Below are 18,500 nucleotides of genomic sequence, written 5' to 3'. Positions count from 1 at the left end.
CGACATGGTTCTCCGAAAGCGACTAGCTTATGGGTCTGTCTATCGATCTCGATCTTGCTGGATACTCGCATGTTTAGCAGAGCTTGTTTGTTGCATGAAGAACTGTGTCAACGGAGCTTGAATTGACCTGACCAGCTGACTGCTGTGGCTTAAAGATCGTGCTAGTGACCTCGCTTAGCAGTTCCGGGGTTGTAAGGAGTTTAGGCGAGGTCGCTTGCTGCATGAACCCGTTAGTGTGTTGCCAAAACAGGTGTTAGAGGTACCTCATGATCTGTATTGAGCTCGCTGAGCGCTTCGTACAGTTATCTTTCCCGCCTTGTCTGAAGCCCATGTTGCAACCCTGAGATAAACCATGTAAGCTCGATCTGACTAGCAAGCAAGGCAAATTCTGCCCTGCGCTAGTGTATATCATTACCGTGCCCACTGAGTGGTGACGGCGTGACCCTGTGCTACCGATAGCGGCCCGCTATACCCTTGAGGAGTTTGATCACGCATGCATGCCCTTCGCCGTCAGTGGGCGTTTCCTAACTTCAACTAGTGTTCCTCCAGATTCAACATATGGTAAGACGGTTGCCTAGGATGAACCAGACACCCACAGACAGCGGACAATCCCTAACTTCCCGTTCAGAATGTGGCGTAGAACACTGAGAAACAGACTCTCCGAAGGACAGGGGTTGCCCGCTTGCGAGCTGACTGCCTTTTCGAATTTGTCGCTATCGAGCAGCAACATCTCCTTCACGAGCTGATGATGGTGGGTACCATGTGCTTACGACCGCACGGAAGCCAGTGATGTAGACATAGCTATTCAAGCCTCCTTCACGCCTGTCTATGCAGGTCATATAGTAGATGACCGGCTCTATTTGCGATCACTGCCTCGACAATGTAGCCGTGCCTAATGAAGTACATCAGGAATCGGAATATTTGTTCCGCACTGGCTGCTGGTCGTGTCCTGGCTCTCGTATTGACTAGCATCGCTGCATGATGGCAGCTTCCGTCTCCCTTCCGTCACTGCTTCGGACACTGATGTGTGCGCCGCGAAGGTGAGTCGACCAGGGGGTGAAGCTCTTCATCTGAACGATCTGCAGCCCATGGGAAAAGACCTCTGTCAAGTTGACAAGTGCGGGCTAAATTTGTATTAAGTCCGTGACCAACATTCGATAGAGCCGGTCGCGTGGTTATTGAATTATTCGCTTATGGAGCAGAAGGTCCGTGGCACAATAGACGTCGATGTTACCTCATTAATCAGACCCTCTTGCTGCGCTATCTGATGCTAACAGTAGCTAATGAACGCCTACTAATTAGCTCGTTCCACAGCTGATTTTTGTACCCACCGAGCTCGAGCGCAGCGAGGGTCTGATTGCAATTCCCTCGATTTTGGATTTCAACTTTCCTCTCTTTTCTATTACCCTCCGTTGGCCCTCAGCATTTGATGAATTTCAGGTAAGTTTCTCTTCTTCCTTTTGTCTGAGGATATTCTTTGGCTTCTGAGCCTCAGATAGGCGGTATGAATAAGGAAAGCCGAAAACTGATACGAAGCTGGAGGGAAACGGAAGGGTCCGATCGGCGTGCCATTGGAAATCGAAAGGAGGCTGTGAATCGACGGAAAGAAGACGGACGAAGTTGCAAACAGTCGTCTGAGGTAGAGGGAAGGATTTTCTATGCCAGAAGCTGAAAAAAACAGGGGGAGGTTCTGCCAGTCTGAAATCGGACGTCGCTGTCGTTTGAAAAGGTCGCTTTACTATGGTGGCACGTTTTTTACCACGCCAAACTTCGTTTTGGACCTTCTGCGATCAGACTAAATAAACGGCGATTCTGTCCGGGCCCTTTCCTCTTAATTTTGATTCTAGCAGTACTAAATCGTAGCGTAAGAGCTAAAATGCTTAGGCAGAATCTTAGGAATTGTGGAAATTTGCGCCGTGATTTTAGTCTGAGCATGAGGTAACGTCGATGTAGAGTGTGGACATTCCGAAGCCTTCATAGCATCAGTGGTCAATGACGACATGATTCAGGAGGACGTCCTCGTTGCGTCGGCAGCACCCCTTATACTAAGGTTGTTCTTATCTCAAGTCGAGAAATGCAGTGACATTTCGGCCGTGCAGATGGTGAGACATCTCTGCTTTAATGCTGTAACTTCTAGCTGAACAGTAAATATTTCCGTGGTCGTGGAACGATCTACTGGGCCATCGTGAGAGCCCCACTCTAATTTGTTGTCTCATGTCTCTAAGCATACATATGCTAAATATCTACCGCTTTCTCCGCTGTAATAATAATCTGCCGCCAGGGTTACACAGATCTCGGCTGTACCTTGCAACAAACATAATTATTGCATGGTTTGATAGCATCCGTATAGTGTCTTCCAGCACCATGGTTCTTGCTGTCAAGGTCGGTTTAGTGTTACTCGTTCGTTCATCCGCGTTTTAAAGCTATCAAACCTGACTGAAGGGACGCAGCGACAGTCCTCATATACCAACCTGTGCTCGCTATGGTCATAGCCAAAGTGCCGCGCCCATATGCTAGGTGCAGGACAAATATGTGGCCAATAGTTCTTGCTAGACGGTTTATACCTCGCTTACCTTCCTTCCATGCCACTGGTTGCTACGCGCTTGCAAAGCACTTCTCGTTGGTCGTGATGCAGCGCAAGCTGGCAATGCTTGGTAGATGGGCATCACTGTGCAATGATTTCGTCGCGAAACAACAGTTTCGGCCAACGCATAGCATTCGGAGTTTACTGTAGGTTCGTTATCCTTGCAGACTTCGATCTCCGATCTGCTTAGTTTAGCGTCCGATTGCCGGCGCTTACTGCTTAGTGTGCTCAGCTCATTATGTCAATGACAGCAAGTTCTGTTGCTGAGCCGTCGGGCTGCTGCTGGACGTTTACATGAAATCTGCATTTCTGAGCCGACGGAAGCTATGCAACGCGGCGGAAAGCAGGCTGTGCTGGTTCCTGCTAAGCAAAGCAATCAGAAAATGACCAGCCAAACTGGTTTTTGTCCAGCAAGGAACCAGCCTAGAGTAGCAGACACTAGGCGTACAATCCCACCAGTTCCACTCCATCTTCGCTTAGCTAATCGATAGTGCTTTCATTTTGCGAACTAGTGGGCCGAGATACATGTAAATCCACCTTCGCGTCTGCATTGTTCTTGACATCTGTGCTTATTGGTCCTTTATGTGAAACCGTCTTTCAACATGACTTTGCTACCTCGTGCTGTTCGGCCAAAGGTGGGGTACAGTGCTAAATGCTGCAAATCGAAGACGACATTAGAGGTGGCGGATTATGGTCTCAATGTCCCAAGAGATGGCATTTGCCCTGCGTGGCCTGTCTGAACAAGAGCCCGAAAGATGTACAGCATGTGATCACTGGCACCGGCCTAATAAACATGTGTCTCAAAGTGTGAGGCAAGTGGATAGACATTGAAGCTGGCGTTGAACATCATAGTACCACGCTTCTTCTGAAGTACTTTGTCCATGTGTCGAGCTGGCCGAGATCGAGCTTGACTTTCCTAGATTTTTGACATTCCTCATCATCTCTGCTGCCATACCTGAGCAAGAGCCAGCCTTGTACCATAAGATACTCCAAGCCTTATTAGAAGTGGCACTTCTGTTCTGCAAGTGTCAACTCGTAATTTGCGCAGCACTCAACATGAATACGGACATGAAGTCAAGGATGAACGCCGCCAAACATCTTTCGGACGAGATCGGTCAGATAGGTGCACTAGACCGCCGACGCATTGGACGAGGATCCGGCATGAGCGTCGATGGTCAGGCGGAGACGCAAATTGATGGCCGGCTGCCTCAGGGCGGAGCAATGCCAGTTTCACCACCAACCAACCAGGCCAGCAAATTGCTCAAAGTTATTGTTGCAGATGCAGCGGCCAAGGAAGACCTGTGTAAGTTGCCTGAACGCGCGTATCATGATTTTGCTGATGTATCGCAGCCAACAGATTGCATGAAGCCAAGTCCAGTCTGTTGGACTTGTGTGCTAGGCAGCTCAACGATTTGCTTGACGAAGCTCCTTCTGAACAGAAGGACATCGAGGATGTTGATGAGCTCTTGTCTGAGATGCAAGCTGTCAGGCGTTCCATGCAGACCATGGTAGCTATCGAGCGAGCGCTGCATGACTCTTGACAAGAGGTTTCTCAGTGAAAACTTGATATGAAGGACTCACCAAACACGGAACACGTATACTAAATCTCGGGAAGAACAGGACAGAATGTAATTTAGTAAGAAGCGGGCAACAGTACGCAATATACAAGACATGAGATGGTGCAAAAGTGCAACAATGGGAGGCCTCAAATGGTCAATTCGGAGCTTTACAATGAAGGAAATGATTTCGTGCACACGTCAAGAGACGTCGTGAAGTTTGAGCAGTCGAAAGGGGTGTCAGGCAGGACTTCCCCGAGATTCAACTCTTGTCGTCGTGCAGGAGGACTTGCTTCTGTTGCCTCCCATCTCTGTGCAGCCCTTGAGTGGACCCAACGCAACCACTTTAGGAAGGAACGCGTGAAGTCATCCCGACGCGTGCCCTTTGAGATTATCTCGTGCTGCATCCTCTATCGCTAGCGAACGATGTAGAGATCTATATTGACAACCATTTACAACGATGTCACTTCTAGTAGACAAGCTGAGGCCTCGGTCTCTAGAAGCACTTACATACCATGCTGATCTCAGTGACCGCTTAGCGTCCCTAGTAGGTGGCATCTCTGAAGTCTATTAGCACCATGCTTACTGTCTGTAGGCGGCATCAGCAGACTTTCCTCATATGCTCTTCTATGGCCCATCAGGCGCCGGCAAGAAAACAAGAATCCTCGCGACCCTACGAGCTGTGTACGGCCCAGGTGCTGAGAAGATCAAGATCGATGGTCGAGTCTTCCAGACATCCTCAAATCGCAAACTCGAATTCAACATCGTCTCATCCGTCTACCATATCGAGATTACGCCTTCCGATGTCGGAAATTACGACAGAGTGGTCATCCAAGAGCTTCTGAAGGAAATTGCACAAACCCAGCAAGTCGACTTGAACGCTAAACAACGATTCAAGGTGGTCGTCATCAACGAAGCAGATGGCCTAAGTCGAGATGCCCAGGCTGCACTGAGAAGGACGATGGAGAAATACAGCAACAATGTACGGCTGATCCTGGTGGCGAACAGCACTGCAGGAATCATTGCGCCTATCCGATCAAGAACATTACTGGTCAGGGTGGCTGCCCCAACACACCAAGAGATATGTGATGCTCTGCAAATTGCGGGCAAAAAAGAGAATTGGAAGATCGTCCCCGCGCTCAATGAGAAAATAGCGAGAGAAAGTGGTCGAAACCTCCGACGAGCTCTTCTGATGTTCGAGGCAATATATGCTCAGAACCCAGAGGTGAATGAAAAGACGCCTATTCCACCTCCAGACTGGGAGGTGCTTATAGGCCAGATTGCACAGGATTGCGTCAAGGAGCGAAGTCCTCAAATGATCATGCAAGTCAGAGCTAAGCTGTACGACCTATTAACGCATTGCATACCCGCGACGATGGTCATCAAGGTGTTGTGCTTCAAGCTGGTCGAATTAGTGGATCCGGTGCTGAAAGCTGATGTGGTCAAATGGGCTGCATTCTACGAACATCGCATCAAGCAGGGCAGCAAGGTGATCTTCCATCTCGAAGCGTTTGTTGCGAAGTTTATGCGTATATACGAAATGTTCCTTGTCGGTGCACTTTGAAGGTAGAACAGATTTGATATATATATGGAGCATTGTGACGGAAGATCAAGGCATGGAGTTGAGGAGGTACATGAAGGTCTTTATCCATGAATCGGACCATTCGAGCAAGCCTTTACGAAATTTTATGAAGAAGCACTTCTTGTTGTGATGCCTCAGCCGGACACCTAGACGGATATTGAATATTGCCGATCTCACTCATTTCAACCACGCCAGTGATTCGAGCAAGACTTCATCGGGAACTGTTACATGTGCAGCGATCCGGCGCAAGCATCTGCCGCAGAAAGCAATACCATGATATCGATGAGCGGCGGTGGAACAAGATACAAGTAAGAAGTTGGAAAACGCATCAGCGTCGACCTTTGTAGCAAGCAGCCAGAGCTTTCGTCAGCTTTGCTTGCGCGTCAGCGTGCTGGGCAGCTTTGAGCGTCCACTTGCAACGACAGGGATCAGTCACTGCTCAGGAGGCGTCAACCACGTTTTACGATGCCATTACGAGATAATGCCAAAGCCGTCGCACAGTTGACAATCGCTGCTCCCCCAACAGTGTGATATTCGGTCGATGTGCTTGCATCAGGACCATCGGACTTCCTGTTCAATGTTGCAGGAAAAGATTCAATGATGATCGACAAAGTCCAGAAGCCCCGAACAATCCTTGTAGATCATTACGATGGAGCCTTGATACGGAGTATCCAGGAGTAAGATCTATGCCATGTGCGTCCCAGGTAGAATGGCAATCTGTATCGAGGCATTCACCTTGTGATATGTACTCCAGAACAACAGTAGTATTCAAGCCGATATTGTACTTCGATCTGTATGTATATTGGTGCCAGTATCGTAGTACCCGGTACCTGAGCTTTGCACCAATGCTAGGCGAGCTCTCAGGCACAAAGGCGCGATTGGAGCGAGACGGAAGCGCTAGAGTGGCGCTAATAGTTAAGGAGACTGCGGAAAACGTAGATAGCGCAGGAGAGAGGCCACAGGCTTCCTGGCTTCTGGCTTTCTGCATGGTGCGGTCGGCTTCCTGACCGTCTGCGATTGTACTCTGTTGCACAACGCCGCTCGTTCCCTGTTCTCACGTTATTGTTACACACCAACGTTCCGTCTTGGAGCAACGAGCAATTCCAATTCTCGAATTCACGATCTCTGCTCAACTAAACGTTAGCCACTCCTTGAGCAACACCTCGATTTGTCGGCTTGCAAGCTCATTCCGCTGGTTGGAATCGAGGATCACATTCGTTCAGCGAGCCTACGTTGACTGCTATTCTTCAGTCACTTCACCCCGGTTGCTAGAAAGAATTCGGCTACTTTGTACCAAGCGACCTAATTATTGCAAGCGCTTCGACAGATTCGTTGTTTGTTATTGTGTCACATCTCGCGCGCCAGCCGTTGAACAATAATACAACAACACAGCTCATCACACCCATTCTTCAACTCGATTATTGGCCCGAACGAACAATCTCCCCACGAAAGGCTGTAGCCCAGCCGGAATGGGTTCACAAGTGAACCCTCGAGGGCCAAATGTGCCTCCTCATATCAGACTAAATTCTCAGCCTGAAGACCTATCCAACACAGACGTGTCCGGCCAGTCAAGGTCATTGACCAGGCCGTCAAATTCAAGACAAAACTCCAGTACTCCATTTCTTTCCGAGCAGTCGCCAGACAGATTAGTCCCTCCTTCAAGAGGAAAGCCGAAACCGTTCCGAGACGAATCGCCTGCGTCCCCAGCCTCGCCCGCCTTTTCCTCATTCTCCTCACGGAGATCAAGCTGGGAATCGAGCGACTCAAGGGGCTTCGATAACCCATTTGCAGATTCGAGGCCTGACTCAAGAGCTGGAAGCGACGAGGATGTCAACACTCAGACTGTTTCAGAGAAATACAACATATTGCCTCTGGCAGGCGCTGGGCTGTTATTGTATCCTGAAGACATAGAAAAAGACGATGACCTACACAACCCCGATGGTGACGAGGCCAGGGATTGTGACGTCTTTACCAAGCGTGGGTTTGCGAACGTTGGCGGCTTAGTCCTGATAACACTCGGACTACTGACGCTGTTCATCGGCTATCCTGCACTGTAGGTTTTCGCCTCTGATATCTGACATGCCAATACTAACATGACCAGTACTTTCATTCGGAAGTTCACCACAGTCACCGATCCTTGCAAAAACAATCCGAATTGTCTCGATGTGGGAAAAGTTCCTCTTCTAAAGAATATCAGGACAGGAATGATCGATCCGGATACGCCCAAATCCGTCTATACGAAGACGGACTACCACGGAAAGGAATGGAAGCTGGTGTTTTCAGACGAGTTCAAAAAACCAGGCAGGACTTTCTACGATGGAGATGACCCATACATGCAAGCGATGGATATTTGGTACGGCGTGACTATTGATCTCGAGTGGTACGATCCAGATGCAGTTACGACCGCCGATGGAGTCATGGAAATTCGGTTCGACGCTTTCCAGAATCACAACCTCAATTACAGGTCCGGCATGGTGCAGACCTGGAACAAGCTATGCATGAAGGGAGGCCGACTCGAAGCAAGCATTTCACTACCAGGCCGTGGAGACACTGTTGGTTTCTGGCCAGGTTTCTGGACGCTCGGTAACTTGGGGAGGCCGGGATTCGCTGCGACAACTGAAGGCATGTGGCCTTACAGTTATGCCGATGTCTGCGATGCGGGAATAACACCGAATCAAAGCTCAGCCGATGGTATAAGTTGGCTCCCTGGAATGCGGCTACCAGCTTGTACATGCAAAGGCGAAGATCATCCCTCTCCGGGCCACTCCCGATCAGCTCCAGAAATCGATGCGCTCGAAGCCACGAACGCCCCTTTCGACGCAGCTGGAAACGTTATCGGTCATGTTTCTCAATCCTTCCAAGTAGCACCCTTCGACATCTGGTATTATCCGAACTACGAATTCGTCGAAGTGTATGACTACTCGGTTACTCAGGTCAACGTCTACCGTGGTGGCCCATATCAGCAAGCGGTCTCGGCTTTGACCAACCTCAACAACGACTGGTATGATGGAAACCAATATCAAACATACGCCTTCGAGTACACACCAGGTGCTGATGGCGACGTTACTTGGTTTGTCGGAGAGCAGCCTACATGGAGGGTAACAGGTCAATCGCTCGGTCCAAATGGCAATGTCGGTCAAAGGGTACTACCAGAAGAGCCTATGTCGGTGATCCTGAATTTTGGCATGTCTGACGGTTTCTCTCCCATCAACTTCACACACCTCGCGCCTCTATACCCAGCCAAAATGAGGATCGACAACATGAGAATTTACCAGGACCCATCGGATGACAACATGATGATGACATGCGATCCGCCTGGCTATGAAACAACAGCCTACATCAATCAACACAAGCCGGTGTACTACAATCAGAACGTTACAAGCTGGTAGGCAACTTCTCCTCTTTTTCTGTATTCAAGCTGACATTCTTGCAGGGAAAAGGGTGGCTATTCATGGCCCAAAAACAGCTTGATGGATGGATGTAAATCCTGAACATCCTGCTGTGCTTTGACGGGACACCAGCGAGCAGCTCGCTTTACGTGAACCATGCATCAATTCTAATCATTGCATTTTTAGCGGCATTTGACAGCAGTGTGGGCGTTCTGGTAGACCATGTTAGGAGGTTTGTGTGAATGAGATTAACAACATAGAGCTAGTTGGTTGGGAAAAGCTTGATGATAGCATGGAATCAAGTTGATATGCACTGTGGTATATACGAATTAACACTACATATTACTCGGGTGGAGGAAGGCAAGAGCGACTACTCGAGACAGAGCAGATACAGGAGTCATGAACTGCTCACCAGGCAAGAACGAATAGCCCCAATTTGGCTGATATCCGCAGCCATGATGGGAATGAACCATTGGCAGAAAACCTCCATGATCCTGTCTGTACTTTTGCGATAAAACATGTGGCCTCCTGTTGCCGGCCTTCTGCGACTTGCTTACCCCGTTCAGACAGAGTTTGATGTGTACTTCGCAAGCTGAAAGCATTCTAACACAGTGCTAACCTCCATGCGAACAATACTAGACCATCAGCCACCCAGAGTTCTCGATATGAACCAACCCATCAACGACTCCCACATCATTCATCAAAGATGTCCCAATTGGATATGATAGGATCTGGTTCGAAACCTCCAGCCACCTTCTCAAAGTACACTCGAACCTTCGGTACAGACTGCAGTAAACACGTTAGCAGACACCCACCGCAATACCAGATGTGTTGCTCATCAATCCGATCCTTCAGCCCTATCCGGGTACAGGGGTACAGCCCACCCCCACCCTCCGCCTCACAGGCAAACATAGCACACTTCTGAACTCAACCACAATCCACTGCACTTACCAAATTATTCGCAACCGCATACCTCATCATCAACTGATTATTCTCAAGTATCGTAATAGCCCGATCCTGCAACTGCTGCGCAGCAATCGGTTGTCCGTTGATCGGGTCCCGCGCCACATTACTCCCGGTATTTGTACTCGTACTTGCACTTGCAGTTGCGTTTGAGGTCGCAGCAGCAGAACTATTGTTGGCTCTCGTCGGCGCTGGCACTGACGTTGACGTTGACATATTGTGAGATGGACATTAGCGCGGCTGGATGGTCCATGCGCGACTTGACCAAGTCGGATCGACTTTGTGTTACATGCGATGCAATGTTGACTCAATATAGCGTGGCTGCGTGGCAAGCAAGCCACATGTCATGCCAGGCTCGCACTGCGGGATGGCGATGCAATTGCCGATCAGATCTGCCTGCAGTGCAGCGCAGCGAATCTTGATCACGCGCGCGCTCACAGGGCTTCTGGGCCGGGCGCTTATCGTGCGAGAACTTGAATGGTTAGTGATTCGTGAGAAGCTATGCCCTGAATGGGTCGACTCGGATCGGGTGTCGTGCAGGAAGGAGGTGTCCTTGGCACTGAGTCTAGAAGTCGATGGGTTGCATCTTCGCGCTTGATTTCTTCCCACTGCATCGGACGGAAGCACGTTCGACATCTGTGCATCGTGGCCGGCTTTGACGTGGCTTCATACAGCTACGGTGCGTTTGGGTGTTATTCACGCATGGTGGAGAGCACGGCTACGAAGTGAACAGCCGCTGCTCTGAGCACTCTAAGGTGAGAGCACTACATGCTTGCACGAAAATCTCGATATCAATGGTCTCAGACGCTCAGGCGTTAGCGCTTGTTCACGCTTGAAGGTGTCACCACTGCTGTCTGAAGTATGTGGCAGTCGGATAACGGCTTCGTCTTTCCAATATCACTCTGAACATGGACATGTCACTGACCATCGCTCTTACTATCTCCATTTTATTTCCCCGCCATCCTGAGATGTGCTTGCCTTCTCGCCCCAAGTCAAGCTGAATCTAGCAAATGGAAGACGGAACACATATATCAGGCTCTGGTTTGACCTTGTTCTACATCGCACTAGTCCATCCGTGCTCCTAAGTTGTGTTACTCAATACGCCAGCAAGAGTCTTTTCTTTTTCCTTCTCCTGATGTTGAGGCATCAAGGCAGCTACAACCATGACGTCTCACATGAATGACACAATCCGACACTGTTTCCAAGCCCACTACTGTTGAAAGAAACATAATTTCGATGCCACTTGCAACTTCCTCAGCTCGAACAGTGTCCGCCACAACAAACCGAACATCTGCTTCCACCCCGCCTAGATCGATCTTGTACCAAGTGGCACAACTCGCAAGGACGCAGCACTTTACGAAACTCCAGAGCATCACCACAGCTTCAAGAAAGGTAAAGCATTGCCATAACCGACAGAAATACAACAGCTTGAATCTCGAATCACACAGAGCACAAGCACACAAGTCAGACATCTACACCCACCTAAGCTCCCGACCAAGTTTCCATTTTCATTTCCACCACCACTACACAACCACAACCCCCACCATGGCCGACGACACCTCCTACAACACCTTCCTCGCCCGCGCAAATCAAGACCCCCGCTCTGGCCACGAAGCAGAAGGCACCAGCACATCGCAAGCCCGCAGCAAATTCGACCCCTCGTCCTCGACATCCACCAACGAGGCCATTCCGGCTTCCCTCCGCGATATCCAGGCAACATACACCTCCGACACAGACAGTGAATTCGAGCCCGTGTTTTTCAGCTACGCGTCGTCTGAGCTGCCATCTGTCGACCAATTCAAGAAGGTGTTGGGTGTGAAGGGTGAGAATGCGGCGGGTGTTCAGGAGATGAGTGTTAAGGAATTTGATCCTAGGGGCAGTTATGCCGAGGTGATTGGGAAGGTTGAGCAGGCGGGGAAGATGGAGAAGGATGGGAAGAGTGGTGTGAAGGTCTTTCGGGTTGAGATAGATGAACGGGGGACGAGGGTTGAGTATTATGTTGTTAGTGTTGGGGAGAGGAGTTTGGTGGGGGTTGTTGCGAGGGCTGTGGAGAGTTAGGGGGTTCGGTTTGGAAGTAGAATGTATTGATCATTTTGCTTGGTTGCCATATGGACTGCAATGTGATTATGTGATGCGGCTCAAGGTGGTGCCTTGATTGCTAGATTTGCAAAACCGTTTGACAGGTACTTGCTGACAGCTATGCTACATTACCAACAACAATCCAGACCTCTGAACAGGTCTTCTCTCAATGTGCCGCACGCAGAGCTGGTATCTCCAAGTCCAAACTAACCAGAGTGCTGCAAACAGGCCTTGCTGCTCAGTGCGTTGTCTTCGCCTACTCAACCCTAGTGCCCCTCTACTCTCTGGATGCCCAAAGGAACGGAGCTGCTGGAGTGCGGCATAGTCGTTGCCGTTCATTGAGTTTGACAGCCTGCTCAGCCCGACAAGCATGCATGAAGCCACAAGAAAAACGAGATTCAGCCATAGAAAAGATCTTCAAAAGGAATCTGGAGCTCAGCCGTTGACGAAGGTCAGTCGTTGACACAAGTCGTACACGTTACACAATATGAGCCAGAAGATTGGCTGTCCTCCGGAAAGCAAGGCGCGTACATACGACAGTTTGATCATGCTGAACAGATATGCGCCGACCCAAGGAGAGGAATGACATATTGAGATCGCGCATCAACAACGTTGAGTATTGCCCAATCGACCACCCGAGTCGGCACAGAACGCGTTGTATTGCGAATTTTGATCAAGGCAGAGAACTGTGACGCGACGAGGAAGGTAAGCCAAGTGTTATGGCAGACTACTATCATGACAAGGGCGCAAGAAGAGTGGCATCGACATTTGTTCGAACTTGACATTGATTGAGTTTGATTGAGCAGCACCTACGTCTACTACAATCCTTGCAATATACTCCATGCAGTCCGAACGAGGAAAAGGCAAGACGCTATCATGAATAGTGGTATCATCATCCAGTAATCCTCATCATGCATGCAACTTTTGATGTCGTATACATGACCACCCCGAACATCCATGCACAAACTTATGAAGCAGGAGCAAGATCCTTCTTGAGGGTACCCACGAACTGCTTCTTCTCCTGTGGTGTCTGGTAAGCACCGTGGCCGAACTTGGATGAGGTGTCGATCCACTTGAGCTCGACCTTCTCGAGGGCCTTGCGGGATGTGTGTGGGAACATGGACTTTCGGAGAGTGACGACTCGCTTCTTGACGCCTGGAACGGAGCCCTTGAGGAGGACGAAGTCGTTCTTGACCTCACCGTATCGGACGAAGCCACCCATTCTGCGGGGTTGTTAGCATTTCTTCCATGAAGATAGAATAGGGAGACATACGGAGTGATGGTCTTGTTGACAACATCGAAGTCAGTGGCAGCGTTCTTCTCATCAGAACCCTTGCCAATTCTGTAGATCTTGTGGTTGACAGATGTTCTGTGGTGGTAACCGTCCTGACCGGCACGGGCAACAGTCCACTGGACGTGAGACGGATGCCATGCACCGATACAGGCGACCTTTCGGAGACCCTTGTGTGTCTTTCGTGGCAGCTTCTTGGTACCCCATCTGCTGGTAACACCTGAGAAACCGTGACCCTTGGTAACAGCGATGGTATCGATCATCTCGTCCTGCTCGAAGATAGAGTCAACCTCGATTGGCTTCTCGAACAGACCGTGGCCGAAGTCGACCTTGTCTGCTGTGCTGCCACCGTTGATCTGGATCTCCATGAGATGAGCCTTCTTTTGCTTGAGAGGTGTCTTTGAGATCTGGGTGTGGGCGAGGACTCGAACGACTGAGCAGTACTTCTTGATTCGCTCGATCTCTCGGGAGACAGAGGCACCCTTCTCGGCGTGCTTCTTAGCGTACTTGGTGAATGCCTTCTTCTTCGACTTGTACCAGTTCTTGTAGAAGCGTCTCTTCAGCTCATCGCTCAAGTGCTCGGCCCAGACGGTGGTGAGGGATCGAAGACCTCGTGGAGTCTCGACGTAGCCGACGAGGCCGACTGCGATCATCTAGGACTGTGTCAATATTTTTCATCCAACTTTCAATGTGCGCCAATCTCTTACTGGTGGTGTCTCGACAACAGTGACAGCCTCAACAACCTCCTTCTTGTGCATCTTGGCACCTGGTCGGTCGAGGTCTCGGACGATGGTGGTCATGCCGGCCTTGTAGCCCATGGTTGCGGTAAGGTGGACTGGTTTCTTGGGGTCATCCTTTGGGAAGCTACGAAACGTTCAGCTTCAGCTCATTCGAGCTCTGACTTGTAGAGAACCAACCTCTTGACCTTTCCGCGGTGTCGTGCCGCTCGCTTTCTGGGCAGGAAAGCCAGCGAACCTGGGCAAGAGTTAGCAAACGCTTTTCGCAAGACTTGAAGTAAAATTTTGGTTATTTACCGTGTCGCGGTGCTTCGAACTTTCGGTGAGACCTGTTTACATGTCAGCTGTTGCTCCCCGAGTGTTCCTCTTCATCGTGCTTACATCTTGGATAATGTCAAATGGCGAGAATAGAATTGTCGAAATGCGCTATCATTCAAGAGGTTCGATCAAAAAGTTCAGATGCGGAAGTTACAAGTGCGGTGTGCCAAGCTTCTGCCCCGGAGAGTCTTGTCGTTCACCGTAATCGCTAGAGTCGTGCTGCTACCCGAATTGTCGCCGTACTTTCCTAAAATTATGCTTAGAGCAAATCGTGATAGATGAGCTAGAAATAGCCTGAGCTTGGACATAGCTGCACCTGGGTACATCATGAGAGCGGTTGGAGGCACATGATTGCAGCCGACATCGAGATATCCAACCTACTAGATGTGCCACCTTTAGAGACTGTTGACTTGGACGGTCATTACCAGTGTCACCGTCATATACCAAAACGAGGTAATTTAGGCGCTGTCAAAGTAATGATGCGATAGAATGTCACAGTGAGAATCTATGTCTACCGATGGGCGTGTTCGAGCTCTATGTGCATCGAGTTAGTGTGCTTCGTAGATACATGAGAAAGAAAGACCCAAGAGGTCACACATCTGATCCGCCTCGGCCCTGTAGCCAAGTTTCCACACGTTAGGGCGACCACGGCGACACATGTGACAACAGCCCTTCCATCTCAGACTCTCATCGCCCGAGTATAGCCAGTAATATGCCCGCCTGTTCACGCAATAATAAAATGCTAACATTCCGACGCCGGGTTGCATGTCCGTCTCGTCCTTCATGGGTGCCAACGCTAGAACCAAAGATATCTCATATGTCATTTGCACCTAAGCCCATCAAAAGTCATTTAGAAGTGTGGAAGAATCCGTCACAAACTGCAGGTCCATCAGAACAATCACCCGCACCATACCACACTGGACAGCACTCAGTACGCTCCTCCTAGTGAGCACTTTGTGGCTCCTGCTTGGCAACAATCGATCCGTTCGGGCTCGGTTTACCACGCTTATCGTCCTCTGAGTTGTTGTCGTAGTCCTCATCCACATCGACTTTTCGTGCAGCAGCTTCCTGAATCTCTTTTCGTTGTGACTGCTCTTCAGGCTTCGGCGTTCCCATAATGCTATGCATAGATGGGATCTGCTGCTGTTGTTGTTGCTGCTGCTGAGGCGGCATTGGTTGTGACATTGGCTGCGACATTGGCGGTACAGGTTGAGGTTGCAGGCTGTAGGGATGGTGCGCAGCTTCAGAAGGATGATAGTTCTCGTTGGCACGACGTTGCTCGTTCTCCCGGCGAGCCTCTGATGAGCTTCGTCTGTAGTGGTCTCGAGGCGTCTCAATCCTACTTGGTGGGCTATAACGACGAGCAGCAGGATACTCTTCAAGTCGAGCTCTGGTCTCATCATTGGCCGGCTTCTTTGCAGGTTGGTCCTGTTCCCACTCGCGATGCCGCTTCATAGCAGAGGATGGTCGATCATCGCGATCCATTCTCATATGGTCTGGCCCCGTCAGCTGGTTATGCTGAGGTGGACCATTGTTGACATTTTGAAAGGATGGCGCCGGTGGCGGGGGCGGAGGATGATGATAATTGGATTGTGCAGACGGTGGTCTCTCATCACGCATTGGTCTTAGCTCCTGAGGTGGGCTGAAAGGTCGTCCGTAAGGCGGCAACCCTCCTGCTGGTGGCGGTCCTGATGGCGGCCCTTGCTGTGGTTGAGGTGGCGCTCCATTCAGAGAAGGTGATGGTCTTGGTGCAGGGCCAAGATGCGGTGTCCTATCTTGAGGATTGTTAATCTGAGGCAGAGTTTGTGGCCCAGGCGGGTACATGCCCGACAGACCGGACTGCATCTTGGGCGAAGGCGTGCCTCTCTTCAGTGGGCCGTTCTGCCCTCTGCCATCGTGGTAAATACGAGGTGGCTCCCTGGATGGCGATGGAGCTCTAGGAGGCATTCTGTTCAGCTCCCGGCTCTCGAACATGCTATTCTGTGACGGTCCCTGTTGTGGTGGTGGGTGAATGCCAGCAATGCCCCTTTGCCATTCATTTACCCTAGCAGGGTCGACCTGCGGCTGGTGTGGTGGTTGTTGAGCATGACCTCCTGGTCCACCCCACGTCACACCAGGTGGTGCTCCAACACCGGTCTGGTAAGCCTGAGGGTGCACGTCTTGAGGCACAGGGGCGCTGTGTTGATTTGAGCCACCAGGAGCACCACCGTTCCTCAATAGGTTCAGTCTTGCCTTGATGTGAGTATTTGACGGATCAAGCTCGGCCGCTCTCTGATAGGCATCGAGAGCATCAGAAGTCTGGTTGTTACAAGACTCGTACAATGTACCCAGGTCATACCATACCTCGGAGATGTAAGGGTTCAACCTTATCGCCCTTGAGTATGCATCAAGAGCATCACGATACTGGTTGATCTGGTAGTAGAGCACACCGATGCTGCACCAGAAGGTAGGATTGCGACCGTCACGATAGACGGCTTGTTGGTAAGCCTCGTAGGCCTTTGGGAATTTCTGCTGTGCCATGTAACATCTGCCGAGTAGGTACCAGCTTTGAGCATCGGAATTATCGGAGCTCACAGACTGCTCGAGGTACTCAATAGCTTGATCTTGGCTCTGGTAACTGTTACTCTGTTGATGGTGTAGCCAACCGAGTTGTTGAAGTACTTTGGCATGCTTCGGGTCGCGATCCAATACGCGGCGGTAGGCGGTCTTCGCACTCTCGTAATCCTTCTGTTGCTCGTGCACATGACCAATCTGGAACCAGATGTCCTCTTCGTTGAGAGGCTTCGGCGGATCGCCAACAATGTATTTGAAACATTCCAGACTTTGTGCAAACTTTTGTTGTTGTTTGTAGATTATTCCCAATCGGAAGTAGATCTCATTTGCCTTCTCGAAGCTGGGCTCCATACGCATGACCTGCGAGAACGCCTCCTCAGCATGCTCGAGGCTGCCGTACCGGTCATAGAGAATACCTATGCCGTACCACAGCTTCGGCTCCTTGGGATCAGGCAAATAGTATAAGGCTTGCTGGTATGCTGAATATGCTTCTTGCAGATTGTCCATCATCAGATAGCAATGTCCCAGGTTGCCCCAGGCTTCGCCGTTCTGTGGGTCGATCTTGATCACATTCTTCAAGAATTCTTGAGCTTCCGGGAACTTCTCTTGTGTCCTCAGGATGTGCGAGATTGCAGTAAGCGACTGAACAGACCACTGGTTGTGCCGCAGCGCCTGTTGATACGCGAACAAGGCTCCTTCGAGGTCCCCGGTAATGTCGTTGAGATTACCTAGCAGAGAGTCAGATACGCCACGTAGAAGTGCATAGCGGGTGGCATACCTATTCGCTGCCATGTTGTCTCATTGAGATTGGCAAGCATTCTCTGCCGTTGTATGTGGGCATCAACGGGCGCCGCACCGTTGATCTGGCCAAAATGACCGCCTGCGTGTGGCATGGCCATGTTGTCTCTGTCGCCGCTCTGGTAGAACGGCGACGCTGTGAAGGAAAAGGAATCGCGATCTTGGACACCCTGCCTTGCGTCGATGACGATATACTGGCGTGCTCCCAGAAAGCCAACACAGCCGTAGTCGGAGTAAGGTCTAGGAGTAATACAAACGAGTCAAAAAGCAGATCAAGCTGGGATGTCTATGTTCTCGATCAATAATACAAGCACAACTTGAGGCGTGGAACGCGAAGCTTTAGGAGAGAGGAAGAACGGAGAAGACAGGAAACGAGCATGAGAGGATGCTTGGGGAATACCCGTGAAGCCTAGAAATACACGCTAGTGGTTGAGGGTTTCTTGCGCAGCAGTTGGTTTACAAGTGCGATCTCAGCGTGCTGCCGGACAGATAATGGTTGACGCTGGAAAGTGGAGCCCCGTTGACTCAAGCACAGGTGGGTTAGGCGATCACAAGTCTGGCAGGCACATGCATGGTTTTGGGTAGGGCGCATCCAAGCAAGCGTGAGCACAAGTCCGTGGACTCCTCATCGACTGCTCAAACACGAGCAC

The 18,500-nt window shown here is 50.4% G+C and overlaps 6 protein-coding genes across 6 annotated transcripts; 3 read left to right on the top strand and 3 right to left on the bottom strand.

The window, feature by feature from the left end:
* Nucleotides 1–4,600: 4,600 nt before the first annotated feature.
* Nucleotides 4,601–5,704, top strand: RFC5 (Replication factor C (RF-C) subunit; the record flags this gene model as incomplete). The annotated part of the gene is made up of 2 exons (XM_064872301.1): nucleotides 4,601–4,687; nucleotides 4,736–5,704. 2 exons carry the CDS (start codon nucleotides 4,601–4,603, stop codon nucleotides 5,702–5,704), a joined length of 1,056 nt encoding a protein of 351 aa, XP_064732681.1.
* A 1,487-nt stretch (nucleotides 5,705–7,191) lies between these two features.
* KRE6 (beta-glucan synthesis-associated protein) lies at nucleotides 7,192–9,111 on the top strand (the record flags this gene model as incomplete). The annotated part of the gene is made up of 2 exons (XM_064872300.1): nucleotides 7,192–7,775; nucleotides 7,824–9,111. The coding sequence occupies 2 exons, from the start codon at nucleotides 7,192–7,194 to the stop codon at nucleotides 9,109–9,111; spliced, it is 1,872 nt and encodes a 623-aa protein (XP_064732680.1).
* A 693-nt stretch (nucleotides 9,112–9,804) lies between these two features.
* On the bottom strand, nucleotides 9,805–10,290 carry PMZ80_003871 (uncharacterized protein; the record flags this gene model as incomplete). Its single annotated transcript, XM_064872299.1, has 2 exons — nucleotides 9,805–9,897; nucleotides 10,063–10,290. The coding sequence occupies 2 exons, from the start codon at nucleotides 10,288–10,290 to the stop codon at nucleotides 9,805–9,807; spliced, it is 321 nt and encodes a 106-aa protein (XP_064732679.1).
* Nucleotides 10,291–11,619: 1,329 nt separating this feature from the next.
* Nucleotides 11,620–12,132, top strand: PMZ80_003870 (uncharacterized protein; the record flags this gene model as incomplete). Its single annotated transcript, XM_064872298.1, has 1 exon — nucleotides 11,620–12,132. One exon carries the CDS (start codon nucleotides 11,620–11,622, stop codon nucleotides 12,130–12,132), a length of 513 nt encoding a protein of 170 aa, XP_064732678.1.
* A 988-nt stretch (nucleotides 12,133–13,120) lies between these two features.
* On the bottom strand, nucleotides 13,121–14,262 carry RPL3 (60S ribosomal protein L3; the record flags this gene model as incomplete). The annotated part of the gene is made up of 3 exons (XM_064872297.1): nucleotides 13,121–13,376; nucleotides 13,427–14,097; nucleotides 14,152–14,262. The coding sequence occupies 3 exons, from the start codon at nucleotides 14,260–14,262 to the stop codon at nucleotides 13,121–13,123; spliced, it is 1,038 nt and encodes a 345-aa protein (XP_064732677.1).
* Nucleotides 14,263–15,441: 1,179 nt separating this feature from the next.
* On the bottom strand, nucleotides 15,442–17,951 carry SSN6 (glucose repression mediator protein; the record flags this gene model as incomplete). The annotated part of the gene is made up of 2 exons (XM_064872296.1): nucleotides 15,442–17,780; nucleotides 17,831–17,951. 2 exons carry the CDS (start codon nucleotides 17,949–17,951, stop codon nucleotides 15,442–15,444), a joined length of 2,460 nt encoding a protein of 819 aa, XP_064732676.1.
* Between the last annotated feature and the right edge of the window lie 549 nt (nucleotides 17,952–18,500).

This window comes from Knufia obscura (genome assembly GCF_036327395.1).
Source record: "Knufia obscura strain CCFEE 5817 isolate CBS 148926 chromosome Unknown scaffold_3, whole genome shotgun sequence".
NCBI lineage: Eukaryota > Fungi > Ascomycota > Eurotiomycetes > Chaetothyriales > Trichomeriaceae > Knufia > Knufia obscura.
This window is presented reverse-complemented; position numbering and strand designations above follow the sequence as displayed.